The following is a 12,500-nucleotide window of genomic DNA, read 5'->3' on the forward strand; positions in this document are numbered from 1 at the left end:
AAAAACAAATAATGCTAATAACAATAATAGTAAAAATGATAACGGGGGGGGGGGGGGGGGGGGGGATTGTAGTCCCATCTTTGTCTAACGGGGGGGGGTTGGGGGGGGGGGGTGTTGTAGTCCCATTTTTGTCTGATTTTCATGGATGTTCCCTGTTTATTTCTAAAGAAAACCGTGTGCACATGTGCATCTCTATTGCCTGTATTTTTTTCAAGTCAGCGAAAGGTAAAAATATCACTGTGGAAAGCACTGTTCTGGGGAAAGGATCTTGAACATTTTCGGTGACTATTTTTGCAAGTTCACAAGATATATCTGGTTTTATAATTTACACTCATTATTTGCTATAGTCTTCTTGTCTCATCTCTGCTATTACGATTTTCAAACTGATCCATTTACAAACTCTGCCAAAAAGTTGTCCGCACAATGGCAGTGCAAACTAAGAAAAGTTGGTAATGGTTGTGGGCTGCTCAAGTTGTAATATGATCTAATTCTCACTCTGCAAGTGATGAAAAGACCACCAGGAAAGTAGGCTTGCACACCCTCCCTAACGACAGTGTTGCACCTCTGCTGATATCACTATAACGTTACAAGAAAGTTCTCACTTTGAAGAAGCGGATGAAGACAAAGAATAACACGTTTCTAACAAAGAAATCTGTAGGCTGAGCCATTTTTTACCAACTGGACAGAAAGAAAATCCCAGAAGAATAAGGTGGAGGAAAAGAAGAATGAAGAGATGACAGAAACAAACCAAACAAGAGAGGCAAGGCCTTCGAGACTCACTTGTGATAAATTAAGTCCCCTAGCATTAATTACAGAGTAATTTCCCTTTTTTTTTTTTTTACTATCTACACCAAAATGTTTGCAAAAATAAATAAAAATTCCATGCTTAGCAAAAGAAGTTCCTGTTTGAACAAAAAATGATAATATTGACTGCTCTAGCTGTTGGTTCAGAATATCAGATCAAAGTGCCAAGTTTAGAGAATACAAAAAATATAAATATAACAGTAAATGTATTATACTCAATACATAAAAACTTGGATTTTTTTAAAAAGTGTATCACAAGTGAGTCTTAAAGGCCTTGCCTTTCTTGTTTTAATTTTTTTGTACCCATCCCAGAGGTGCAATATTGTTTTAAGCAAGATGACTGGAAAGAACTGAATTTTTCCTATTTTTATGCCAAATTTGGTGTCAAGTGACAAAGTATTTGCAGAGAAAATGTCAATGTTAAAGTTTACCACAGACACATGGACACACACACACACAGACAACCGAACACCGGGTTAAAACATAGACTCACTTTGTTTACACAAGTGAGTCAAAAAGAAGCCTAATTATATGCAAACTGCATTTACTGTTATATTTATATTTTTTGTATTCTCTAAACTTGGCACTTTGATCTGATATTCTGAACCAACAGCTAGAGCAGTCAATATTATCATTTTTTGTTCAAACAGGAACTTCTTTTGCTAAGCATGGAAGTTTTATTTATTGCAAACGTTTTGGTGTAGATAGCAGAACAAGGGAAATTACTCTGCTGGGGAACTTAGTTTGCTTTAAACTGATCTTTCTCATCTTAAACATTGCATTTTGAAATTATACTCAATACATAAAAAGCTTGGATTTTTTTTTAAAAGTGCATCACAAGTGAGTCTTGAAGGCCTTGCCTGTCTTGTTTCAAAATGTAATGTTTAAGATGAGAAAGATCAGTTTAAAACAAATTAACTCCACTAGCATTACAGAGTAGTTTCCCCTTTTTACTATCTGCACCAAAACGTTTGCAAAAATAAATAAAAATTCCATGCTTAGCAAAAGAAGTTCCTGTTTGAACAAAAAATGATAATAATGACTCCTCTTGTTGTTGTGTCAGAATAAGAGGTCAAAGTGCCAAGTTTAGAGAATACAAAAAATATAAATATAACAGTAAATGCAGTTTGCATATAATTAGGCTTCTTTTTGACTCACTTGTGTAAACAAAGTGAGTCTATGTTTTAACCCGGTGTTTGGTTGTCTGTGTGTGTGTGTGTGTGTGTGTGTGTGTGTCCGTGGTAAACTTTAACATTGACATTTTCTCTGCAACTACTTTGTCAGTTGACACCAAATTTGGCATAAAAATAGGAAAAATCCAGTTCTTTCCAGTCATCTTGTTTAAAACAATATTGTGCTTCTGGGATTGGCACAAAAAAATAAAGAATGAAGCCTAATTATATGCAAACTGCATTTACTGTTATATTTATATTTTTTGTATTCTCTAAACTTGGCACTTTGATCTGATATTCTGAACCAACAGCTAGAGCAGTCAATATTATCATTTTTTGTTCAAACAGGAACTTCTTTTGCTAAGCATGGAATTTTTATTTATTTTGCAAACGTTTTGGTGCAGATAGTAAAAAGGGGAAACTACTCTGTAATGCTAGTGGAGTTAATTTGTTTTAAACTGATCTTTCTCATCTTAAACATTACATTTTGAAACAAGACAGGCAAGGCCTTCAAGACTCACTTGTGATGCACTTTTAAAAAAAAATCCAAGCTTTTTATGTATTGAGTATAATTTCAAAATGCAATGTTTAAGATGAGAAAGATCAGTTTAAAGCAAACTAAGTTCCCCAGCAGAGTAATTTCCCTTGTTCTGCTATCTACACCAAAACGTTTGCAATAAATAAAACTTCCATGCTTAGCAAAAGAAGTTCCTGTTTGAACAAAAAATGATAATAATGACAGATCCTTTGTTGGGTCGAATATCAGGTCAAAGTGCCAAGTTTAGAGAATACAAAAAATATAAATATAACAGTAAATGTATTATACTCAATACATAAAAACTTGGATTTTTTTAAAAAGTGTATCACAAGTGAGTCTTAAAGGCCTTGCCTTTCTTGTTTTAATTTTTTTGTACCCATCCCAGAGGTGCAATATTGTTTTAAGCAAGATGACTGGAAAGAACTGAATTTTTCCTATTTTTATGCCAAATTTGGTGTCAAGTGACAAAGTATTTGCAGAGAAAATGTCAATGTTAAAGTTTACCACAGACACATGGACACACACACACACAGACAACCGAACACCGGGTTAAAACATAGACTCACTTTGTTTACACAAGTGAGTCAAAAACAAAGGACAAGGAAGAACTCAAGAAGAAAGTGCAGTGATGATGGACGGAGCTACTAGTAGAGTTCCTGACGAAGGAGCGAGTGTCCAAAGGTTCGATTCCTGCATAGAACTGGATTTTTTGGCTCCACAAAACTGCTGAATTGATCATGACCACAAACACACAAAAAAGACTGAATATTTGTCAATATAACAATCTAACAATATATATACACTTTATATGTTTCTTTATCAACTTACTTTTTCTTGGCCAGCTGTGTCCCAGATTTGAAACCGATACCCAGTGCCGTCAACCACCAGGGACTTGCTCATGAAGGATGCTCTGTGGACATTGGAACACAACATTAATCATTAACAATAACAGTGACTTCAGTAAACTGCAAACACCACTGTGATATGGATACTTATATATATAGCGCCTATCCTCTGTCAGAGAGCAAATTCGAAAATCTTTACAAACATGGGGTCATTTGCACAACAGGCTGCCTACCTGGGTAGAGTCAATTGATGGCTGCCAGTGGGCTGTCATCATTCGTTTCCTGTGTCATTCAATCTGATTTCAAGCCACACACATACACACTCAGACAGACATGTAACATTTACGTATATGGCCATTTTATTTACCCTTCCATGTAGGCAGCCATTTTCTGGGGTGTGCAAGCCGGGTATGTTCTTGTTTCCATAAGCCACAGAATGCTGACGTGAATTACAGGATCTTTAACATGCGTATTTGATCTTCTCTGTGCGTGTACACATGAAGGTGGTTCAAGCACTAACAGATTTGCACATATGTTGACCTAGGAGATCGGAAAAATCTCCACCCTTTACACACCAGGCGCCATCACCGAGATTCAAACCTGGGACCCTCAGATTGAAAGTCCAATGCTTTAAATACTCAGCTATTGCGCCTGTCAATACAACATCATGGAAATCATTAATAGGATCTTCATAACCACCTTAATGTTTTTAAAAGGACAATGTAGAAATATCATTACAACTGCCAGCAAATATAGGTGTCACTTTGAAAGTTTGTTAAAACTAATTAATCATACAACAATTTTTTTTTTACACAAAAACATACAAAGGTATCAATAATCAAAATTAAACAAGCATACACAGTATGACTGAATTGTATGAATTTGTAATCATGGTGAACTGTAATCAACATAATCAAGCTATAACAAAAACAACAACAAAACATTCATTTCAATTCAAACAAGCACAGTGGCAATAAAAAAAAAAATATCCATTTTCAGTTCTTTATTCAAACTGATGTGACAATATTGTATTAAAATAAATAAAATTTGAACATGACTGTTTCTCTCTGAAAGGTAACTGATCATACACCCACCATGTTCCACACAGTAAACAACATAACTTTTTTGCGGTTTTGTTTTGCTACTCAGGTACTTGGTTGGATGAAGTAAAATTATTCAAAAAACTTGTATCATCAGAAGTTTGAATGAGATCACACACACACACACACACACACACACACACACACACACACACACACACACACAGACACACACATCACACACCCCATGTATGTTTTTATCAAATATTTTTGTTAGTCAGATGCGCATGTATGAGTGGTACCGTTGAGTCATAGGGTACACATCATAAAAACCCACTTTACAGTCATACTCATAGTGGCCTAAAAATAGCAAAAAAAGGTTAGATAATCACAATATTGATAAGTACTGAATCAATCACTGATAGCAGTGTGAATGTTCATTTTTTCCACAACAAATACCAGGAAATGTTAACATTAACACCCACTAGAGATGATAAAAACAAACAGTACATATATATATATCAATATCACATGCTGAGATATTTTGTGATAATCTGAAACAACAAGTGAATGTGCTAAAACTGGGAAACTTCTTTCAAAATCATTCACTGGTTCTGTTTCAATCTCAATTTCCCCAAACTCCGCCCCCTGCCTGTCCCAGTCTGCGCACTATCACTTAGACTCAAAACGTGTTTAAAATAAGTTTGCATTATGGGAATTACTATAGAATGAAGTTGTACAAAACTGATGCCTGCACTGTTTATATCATATGCCAGCAGCATCATAAAAGTTGAATGGTCTACAGTCACTTTGTAAAGCTGTGTGTAATACTGAACTCAATTTCAAAGTGGTTCAATGTTCTTGTGTATTATTACAATCTATTTGGACGCCTTCACAGTGTTCATGTGATGACAGTGTTAATGCTGAGTCTCTCAGTCTCACCCTATGGTGCTTTCCAAGGCTGGTCTGTATGTGCCTGTCACAAAACGCATCACAATACTGGATTTCCCAACACCAGAATCCTGCACACACAGACACACACACTTAATCAATGATTCCACTTTTCCAGAAACTTATATTTTGACAAGCATGTACTGATGTTGCCCTAATGACATAATTTATCATATGACAAGAACAAAATTTGAATGATCCATCTCCAGATTAAAAAAAAAAGAAGAATATCTTCTGTGACTCTAGTCTAGGGATTAAAGTAAACAACAATAACACCAGCAGTTGAGCTCACACATCATGTAATACATGTCTTAATGATATATTAAAAATCGCAATGTACTCTACTTCCTTTTAGAGAAGACAAGGTTACATATAATTGTCAATCATTATACTTATGGTATATACTGGTCACATGTCTGGATTATCATTATTATTATTATTATTTTAAAAGTTTATCATATTCATAACCTCCTTCTTTGAATCTTGTCAAATTATATGCAACAACCTCCGTGTCAGTCAAGGAAGCGAGAGAATCTGAGCGTGCTAGTTCGAATCACGACTCAGCCGCCGATATTTTCTCCCCCTCCACTAGACCTTGAGTGGTGGTCTGGAAGCTATTCATTCGGATGAGACAATAAACCGAGGTCCCGTGTGCAGCATGCACTTAGCGCACATAAAAGAACCCACGGTAACAAAAGTGTTGCTCCTGGCAAAATTCTGTAGAAAAATCCACTTTGAAAGGAAAAACAATTAAAACTGCACACAGGGAAAAAAAAACAACAAAAAAATGGATGGCGCTGTAGTGTAGTGACGCGCTCTTCCTGGGGAGAGCAGCCCGAATTTCACACAGAGAAACAGAGAAATTTGTTGTGATAAAAATAAATACAAATACAAATACAAATTTTCTCCTTTTTGTCCAATCACATGTCAAACTTAATATTACAAATTTAAGATCATCACACAACACTCCATTTTCTTTTGTACAGATATACATGGGGTGTATCATGGTAATTTTCGAGAATTTTGTATTCTGCCGAACAATAAAAAGGGATGCCTATCCACATGCTTCGGACAAGATGGCAGCTTCTCAGAGAGTTCTCTCCTGGGCTATCGGTCAAGTCGTTAAATGTCCAGTAAAACCATGTTCCGGATATCAAGAGTAAGCAGAAAACATCAATTTACTGGGTCTGCAAGTGAAATATGTCATGCACTGTTAGTTAAGTAGGGTAATAACTAAGTCATCTCAGGTACTGATACAGATCTGCATTGAATCAGGCCTAATGCAATCGTCTACATGGTCTTGAAACAGCAGCAAAATTAAACTCTTTAAATCGATGCAGTCACACAATCGGTTTCGACTTTCGACATACCCCAAGAAGGCACACTTTAACATCTCGCATCTGCATTCGTGTGAACTCCCCTTCTCCCATTCCGTTTCTCTGGAATCCACTTGCTGTTGCCATCGCTTCTGATCTGGTGGTTAAACAAAAGACAAGGCACGAACTGACAAGGCTGACTACCAAAAGAACAACGGGGAGGAAAGCGTGAATAACGCCATTTTGGATGGTCACATGACTTATTGCTGCATGTTGACGTCACATGACATGCTGGGTAAAAGGGGGGGTGCGGGGGAGGAACAAAGAAATTTTAATTCAGAGTGCTTTGAAACAGTCGAACGGTGTTTTTCAGTTTGCTCTGACTTTCCTTTCGAAAGACAAAGAAAGTTTCCTTGTGGGTACTTTGGTCGTTCGAACGGCGATTGGTTGGTTTGATCTTCCCTGGGTGAGCTGTGTGGGGTTTGTTATTATTTTGATTCGCTTCAAGAGTTCAAGTGAAGAGCATGACGTCATGCGCCTTGTCAGTTTGAATCTTCTACCGTGTTTTGAGTCTAGATTCAGTTTCAAGGAGGTGTCAAAGCGTGTGGACGAATCCACGGAGTCAGTAAGACCACACACACACACCGTGGCTGACACGAGAGGGGGGGGGGGACAAAGAAACCTCAGGTGGAAAAGAACCACCGAATCAGTTTATATCGAATGAGACACACTGACACCGCTTGTGTGTGTGAGTGTGTGTGCCGATGTGTGTGTGTGTGTGTGTGTGTGTGTGTGCCGGTGTGTGTGTGTGTGTGTGTGGTCGTGTGTGTGGCCGTGTGTGTGTGTGTGTGTGTGTGTGTGAGTGCACGGTGTGTGTCAGTGTGCGTGTGCGGTGTGTGTGTGTGTGTGTGTGTGTGTGTGTGTGTGTGCCGGTGTGTGTATAGTGTATGCCGGTGTGCGTGTGTGTGTGGCCGTGTGTGTGTGGCCGTGTGTGTGTGTGTGTGTGTGTGTGTGGCCGTGTGTGTGGCCGTGTGTGTGGCCGTGTGTGTGTGTGTGTGTGTGTGTGTGTGTGTGTGTGTGTGTGTGTGTCAGTGCACGGTGTGTGTGTGTGTGTGTCAGTGCACGGTGTGTGTGTGTGTGTGTGCCCGGGTGTGTGTATAGTGTGTGCCGGTGTGCGTGTGTGTTTGTGTGTGTGTGTGTGTGTGGCCGTGTGTGTGTGGCCGTGTGTGTGTGTGTGTGTGGCCGTGTGTGTGGCCGTGTGTGTTTGTGTGTGTGTGTGTGTGTGCGCGCGCGCGTGCGTGCGTGTGTGTGTGTGTGTGTGTGTGTGTGTGTGTGTGCCGGTGTGCCTGTGTGTCTCGGTGTGTGCCCGTGTGTGTGTGTGTGTGTGTGTGTGTGTGTGTGTGTGTGCAGTGTGCGCGCGCGCCTGTCTACGTAGGGGCTCCTGTTTGATGATCGTGTTTTTTAAATACGTATTTTCACTGGCGCGATTTTATAGACGGGGATCTCATACCAGTAATCGTTTGTCCTTTTAACATCATGTTAGATAATAGACTACCCGGTATATAATCTGATAACGTGTGTCCTCGAACAGGTGAGTCATCATTAGGTCAGTTGTGGTGATTATGGTTGTCACCGCTTTCGATGCCTGCACTGATAAATGTAATTCAGCTGCGGTTGATGTCAGTGTATCGCGTATGTCAGTTTAGTTGGTGTACCGTGAAATGCACGTTCAATAAAAAAAAAAAAAAGAAAAGAAAAAAAGAAAAGAAAAAACAAGATATCAGTCAAGAAGGCAGTATACAGTCTCACTGACTTTCTTCCTAATCAGTAAAATTAACAGTAAGTATACAAGTAGATACTGCATGAGTGCAGATGAGTAAAATAGATTCACACTGATGAATGCAAAGTTTCTGCCGGCTTTTCTGACCTGACTTCAGCTGTCAAATTCAGTATAAAAAATAAAAATAAAAATAAACCCACTTACCCCCCCCACCCCCCTCCGACCCGGTCCAACCCCTCCCCCCGCCAAAAAAAGGGGCAAGACCTAACAATCCCAGATTAACCACATTATTTTCTTTTTCAAATTTGTATTAAAGGCACCACTAAGTAGCCGGCAGCCGGGGTGCAAAATGTTGGATCAGTCATGGTGTAAGGACAATAACTCGAAATGTACAATAAAAAAAAAAAATTAAAAAAAATCAAGGCAGTGGACTGTCACTTTCTTCCAGTCCTAGTAAGTATGCAAGTAGATACTGACTGCAAATAAGTAAAACATATTCCGGCAATGAATCTGAGGCCGAGTTGTTGCTTTCTCGAGTCTAACTTCAACTGCCAAACAATAAAAAGACCCCCCCCCCCCTGCACCCCTCTCCTTCACCCCCCCCCCAGCTCCCCTCCCCAAAAAAGGCCAAACCAAACAATCCCAAATTAACCACGTTATTATTTCTGTATGTTCAATTTTTATGTAAGGTATAGATACTAGAATTTAGAGATAAAATTAATAGTGTCAATGTTTAAGGCGTGTGTGTGTGTGTGTGTGTGTGTGTGTGTGTGTGTGTGTGAATTTGAATCAATTTGACGAAGACCTTTGCATCAAATTCCATTCTAAGTGCACAAACGTCAGTACTGGTTTTGTGAAATTCTGGAATTGGTTTCAGTCCCAGCTGTTATTGTAAACTTGACCAATGTCCACTGCCATACTGTTTGTTCACACACACAGAGTACACTAGTGACACACACACTATATATTCACAGTCACACACACACACACACACACACACACACACTTTACTGACAAAGGCATGCACGTTCGCCGCACACACTCATGACACACACCATAGTCTGTTTCAAGTTTAGCTTTTCAGTGGAAGATCTTGATAATGATATGTAAAGAAGACATGACATGATTACTGTATTCCGCATTTCTTTTGTTTGTCTTAGATCAGTACAGGGGGGGGGGGGGGGGGGGGGTGGGGGGGGGGGGCAATACATGGAAATAATGATTGAATTAGTCGTGATGCTTTCGCAGGGAGTTTTCCACCATTTCACTTCAGTGATCTTTCTCCAGTAAGTCACTGAATGCATGGAATGAATGCTGTGCGTTGGGACAACTGAGATATGATGACAATGTAAACCATTCATTTTTCACTGTAGTGTCATCCTTACTCCCGAATATGAGACAAAGGTGACTCAGTTTATCTTGTAAGTTTTCTCTATGTCTCCCCCCCGCCCCCCCCCCCCACACACACTAGAGACACGTACACACATCCACACATACACTGTGTACACACACGATCACATACACTATATACGCACCGCACACACACACACACACACACACACACACACACACACACCGCCGTCCACACGCCGCACACACATATACCACACGCGCGCACACACACAGATCAACACACACATACAAATTCACACACACACACACACACACAAACATACAAACAAACACACACACACACATCAACACACACACACACACACACACACACACACACACCAACACTTTCACTAATCACACAAAAAAATCGCCCTGTCACGTAAAACTTTATGACCACACGTATTTATTCGCCTGAAAAATAAACAAACAATAAAACAAGAACAACATTAATGAGCACGATGAATGATATCATCTTCTTAAAAACAAGCCAGCATTTGTGCTGTTAGTCACAGTGAACCAAGCCGGGCAAAAACTAAAGAAAAAAAGACGACGTGATGATGAACACACACACACACACACACACAGATCATGATTGCCAAAGTGCTTATGATTATTGTTAAGTAGTTTACCTGCTCAAAAAAGAAATCCAAACTGAACACACACACGTACACACGCACAAACACAAAAGATAAACACGCAGACACACGCACTGACACACACACACACACACACACACACACACGCACACACACACACACACACACACACAGACACACACGCACACACACACACATACATACACACACACACACGCACGCGCGCACACACACACACACACACACACACACACACACACACACACACCATGACCAAAGATAAACAACCCCCAAGTACGAGTCTAATAGTATGCAAGCAAATCTCTTGAGTATACACAAAACCAAACTCGCACCGCGTAACTGAGAAGATGTTACAGGGAGAACATGACTAACGCTGTTGAATGGAGATACCTAAAGGCACAGAAACATAATCATTGACACTGAATGGAGGAAAATACGTGACGCAGAAAAGGATAATTGCTGATAATAAATAGACAATAACTAAAGGTAAAAACGAAACAAGGTTGTTAACACTGAATGGCCGAGAAAAAACATCGAAGGCTGAAAGAAATTAACATGATTCTGTGTTGATGATGAATGGAGAATATCTAAAGGTGTAAAGAAATTTACCACTATTGATATTGGATAGAGGAAAATACTGAAGTGGAAATAGATGGCTGTTGACACTGATCTGAGAAATCAGGTGAAAAAAAAAAGAGTCAACATTGTTATTTGATACCGAGTAAAGGTGGAAAGAGATGGTTGTTGACACTGATCTGAGAAATTAGGCGATGAAAAAAGAGTATTGTTATTTGATACCAAGATGAGGAAAACTAAAGATGGAAATAGATGAAAGTACAAGAAGAAGACGAAGAAGAAACAACAACAAGAACAAAGAAGACGACGACGACGACGACAACGGTGAAGAAAAAGAAGCCGAGAACAGTGAAGAATAAGAACAAGAAGAATAACAAGAAAAGAGACGAAATGGCTAACTTGTATTATTCCTTTGAATCAGAAGACTTAGGAAACACACACACACACACACACACACACACACACACACACACACACACACACACACATTTATAAAATGACATACTGTTCCCAGGCAAATTTAGATGCCTTCTCGATAGTTGCACATCAGTTTGACGGAAGTTAATGAAGATCTGCTCAAACGACACAACCACCTGGTCTGACTTACTTTTCGAGGTGTTTCAAAACTTTGAATAATTACGTCGCACAGAGGTGATACTGTGAAGCCACTTGAAACACCACCACATGGATTTCTCAGTATAGCAAACACACACCGACACACACACCGACACACACACACACACACACACACACTACACACACAGTATGACAGAAATACAAGAACGACAGTACACTGATTAATTCTTGAAAATATATAGCGAATTTTGATTAATATTGTATGTACATTTTAAAGACGGAATGTCCAGTTTAAAAAAAAAAAAAAATTCAAGGGAGCATAATTCATAAAGGACAGTAGATTTCTAAGCTAGCTGTACACTGATGCAAAGAAAATGAACAGATTTATGGTGTGCAGTAAAACAACAGACGACAGATGCGAGGGAATAGTGTTATGAGGGTAGCGTATGTATTTCCTGACAATTGATGTTCATATGATAGAAAATCAAAAACACATAAATTTGATTAAAAGATGTTTTGTAAAACACAACTCGTGAGAAACAATTCCCAGAATGACATAAACAGCATGATTTTAAACAATGAATATCGTAAACAAAAGAAGACCAAAAGAATTTAAACAAACACCTTCGAATCACGATTCTGTCTTTTCAAAACACAGTGCTTTTCCTTTTTACGAGGCAAAGACAAGGGAAAAAAGCGATGCAAAACAGACGAGGAGAACGGCGTGGCTGAGTTGCTTCCCTGTAACCGCATGGCTGACACATTGACCGTCCGTGCAACTGCAGCTTCCATCGGGGCAGCCGATGTGTATGTTCGCTTCGGATCTGATGTCTGCAACACGGTCGTACGTTATTGCACCTATAGTTCGTGTGTGTGTGTGTGTGTGTGTG

At 39.3% G+C, this 12,500-nt stretch overlaps 2 protein-coding genes across 2 annotated transcripts in view; both read right to left on the reverse strand.

Moving 5' to 3' along the window:
• LOC143285841 (ras-related protein Rab-22A-like) overlaps positions 1–6,903 on the reverse strand; it is a 14,000-nt gene extending 7,097 nt beyond the window's left edge. Inside the window, exons 1-3 of the mRNA XM_076593275.1 lie at positions 6,721–6,903; positions 5,342–5,421; positions 3,343–3,424 (exon numbers count right to left, since the gene is read on the reverse strand). Coding sequence (XP_076449390.1) covers positions 3,343–3,424; positions 5,342–5,421; positions 6,721–6,813 — 255 coding nt within the window. The 5' untranslated portion in view covers positions 6,814–6,903. The remainder of the gene's footprint in view (positions 1–3,342; positions 3,425–5,341; positions 5,422–6,720) is intronic.
• A 3,747-nt stretch (positions 6,904–10,650) lies between these two features.
• The window catches only part of LOC143285404 (CD109 antigen-like), an 89,522-nt gene continuing 87,672 nt past the window's right edge, over positions 10,651–12,500 (reverse strand). Inside the window, exon 36 of the mRNA XM_076592652.1 lies at positions 10,651–12,441. Within this exon, the coding sequence (XP_076448767.1) occupies positions 12,281–12,441 (161 nt within the window). The 3' untranslated portion in view covers positions 10,651–12,280. The remainder of the gene's footprint in view (positions 12,442–12,500) is intronic.

Source organism: Babylonia areolata, chromosome 9, assembly GCF_041734735.1.
Source record: "Babylonia areolata isolate BAREFJ2019XMU chromosome 9, ASM4173473v1, whole genome shotgun sequence".
Taxonomy (NCBI): domain Eukaryota; kingdom Metazoa; phylum Mollusca; class Gastropoda; order Neogastropoda; family Buccinidae; genus Babylonia; species Babylonia areolata.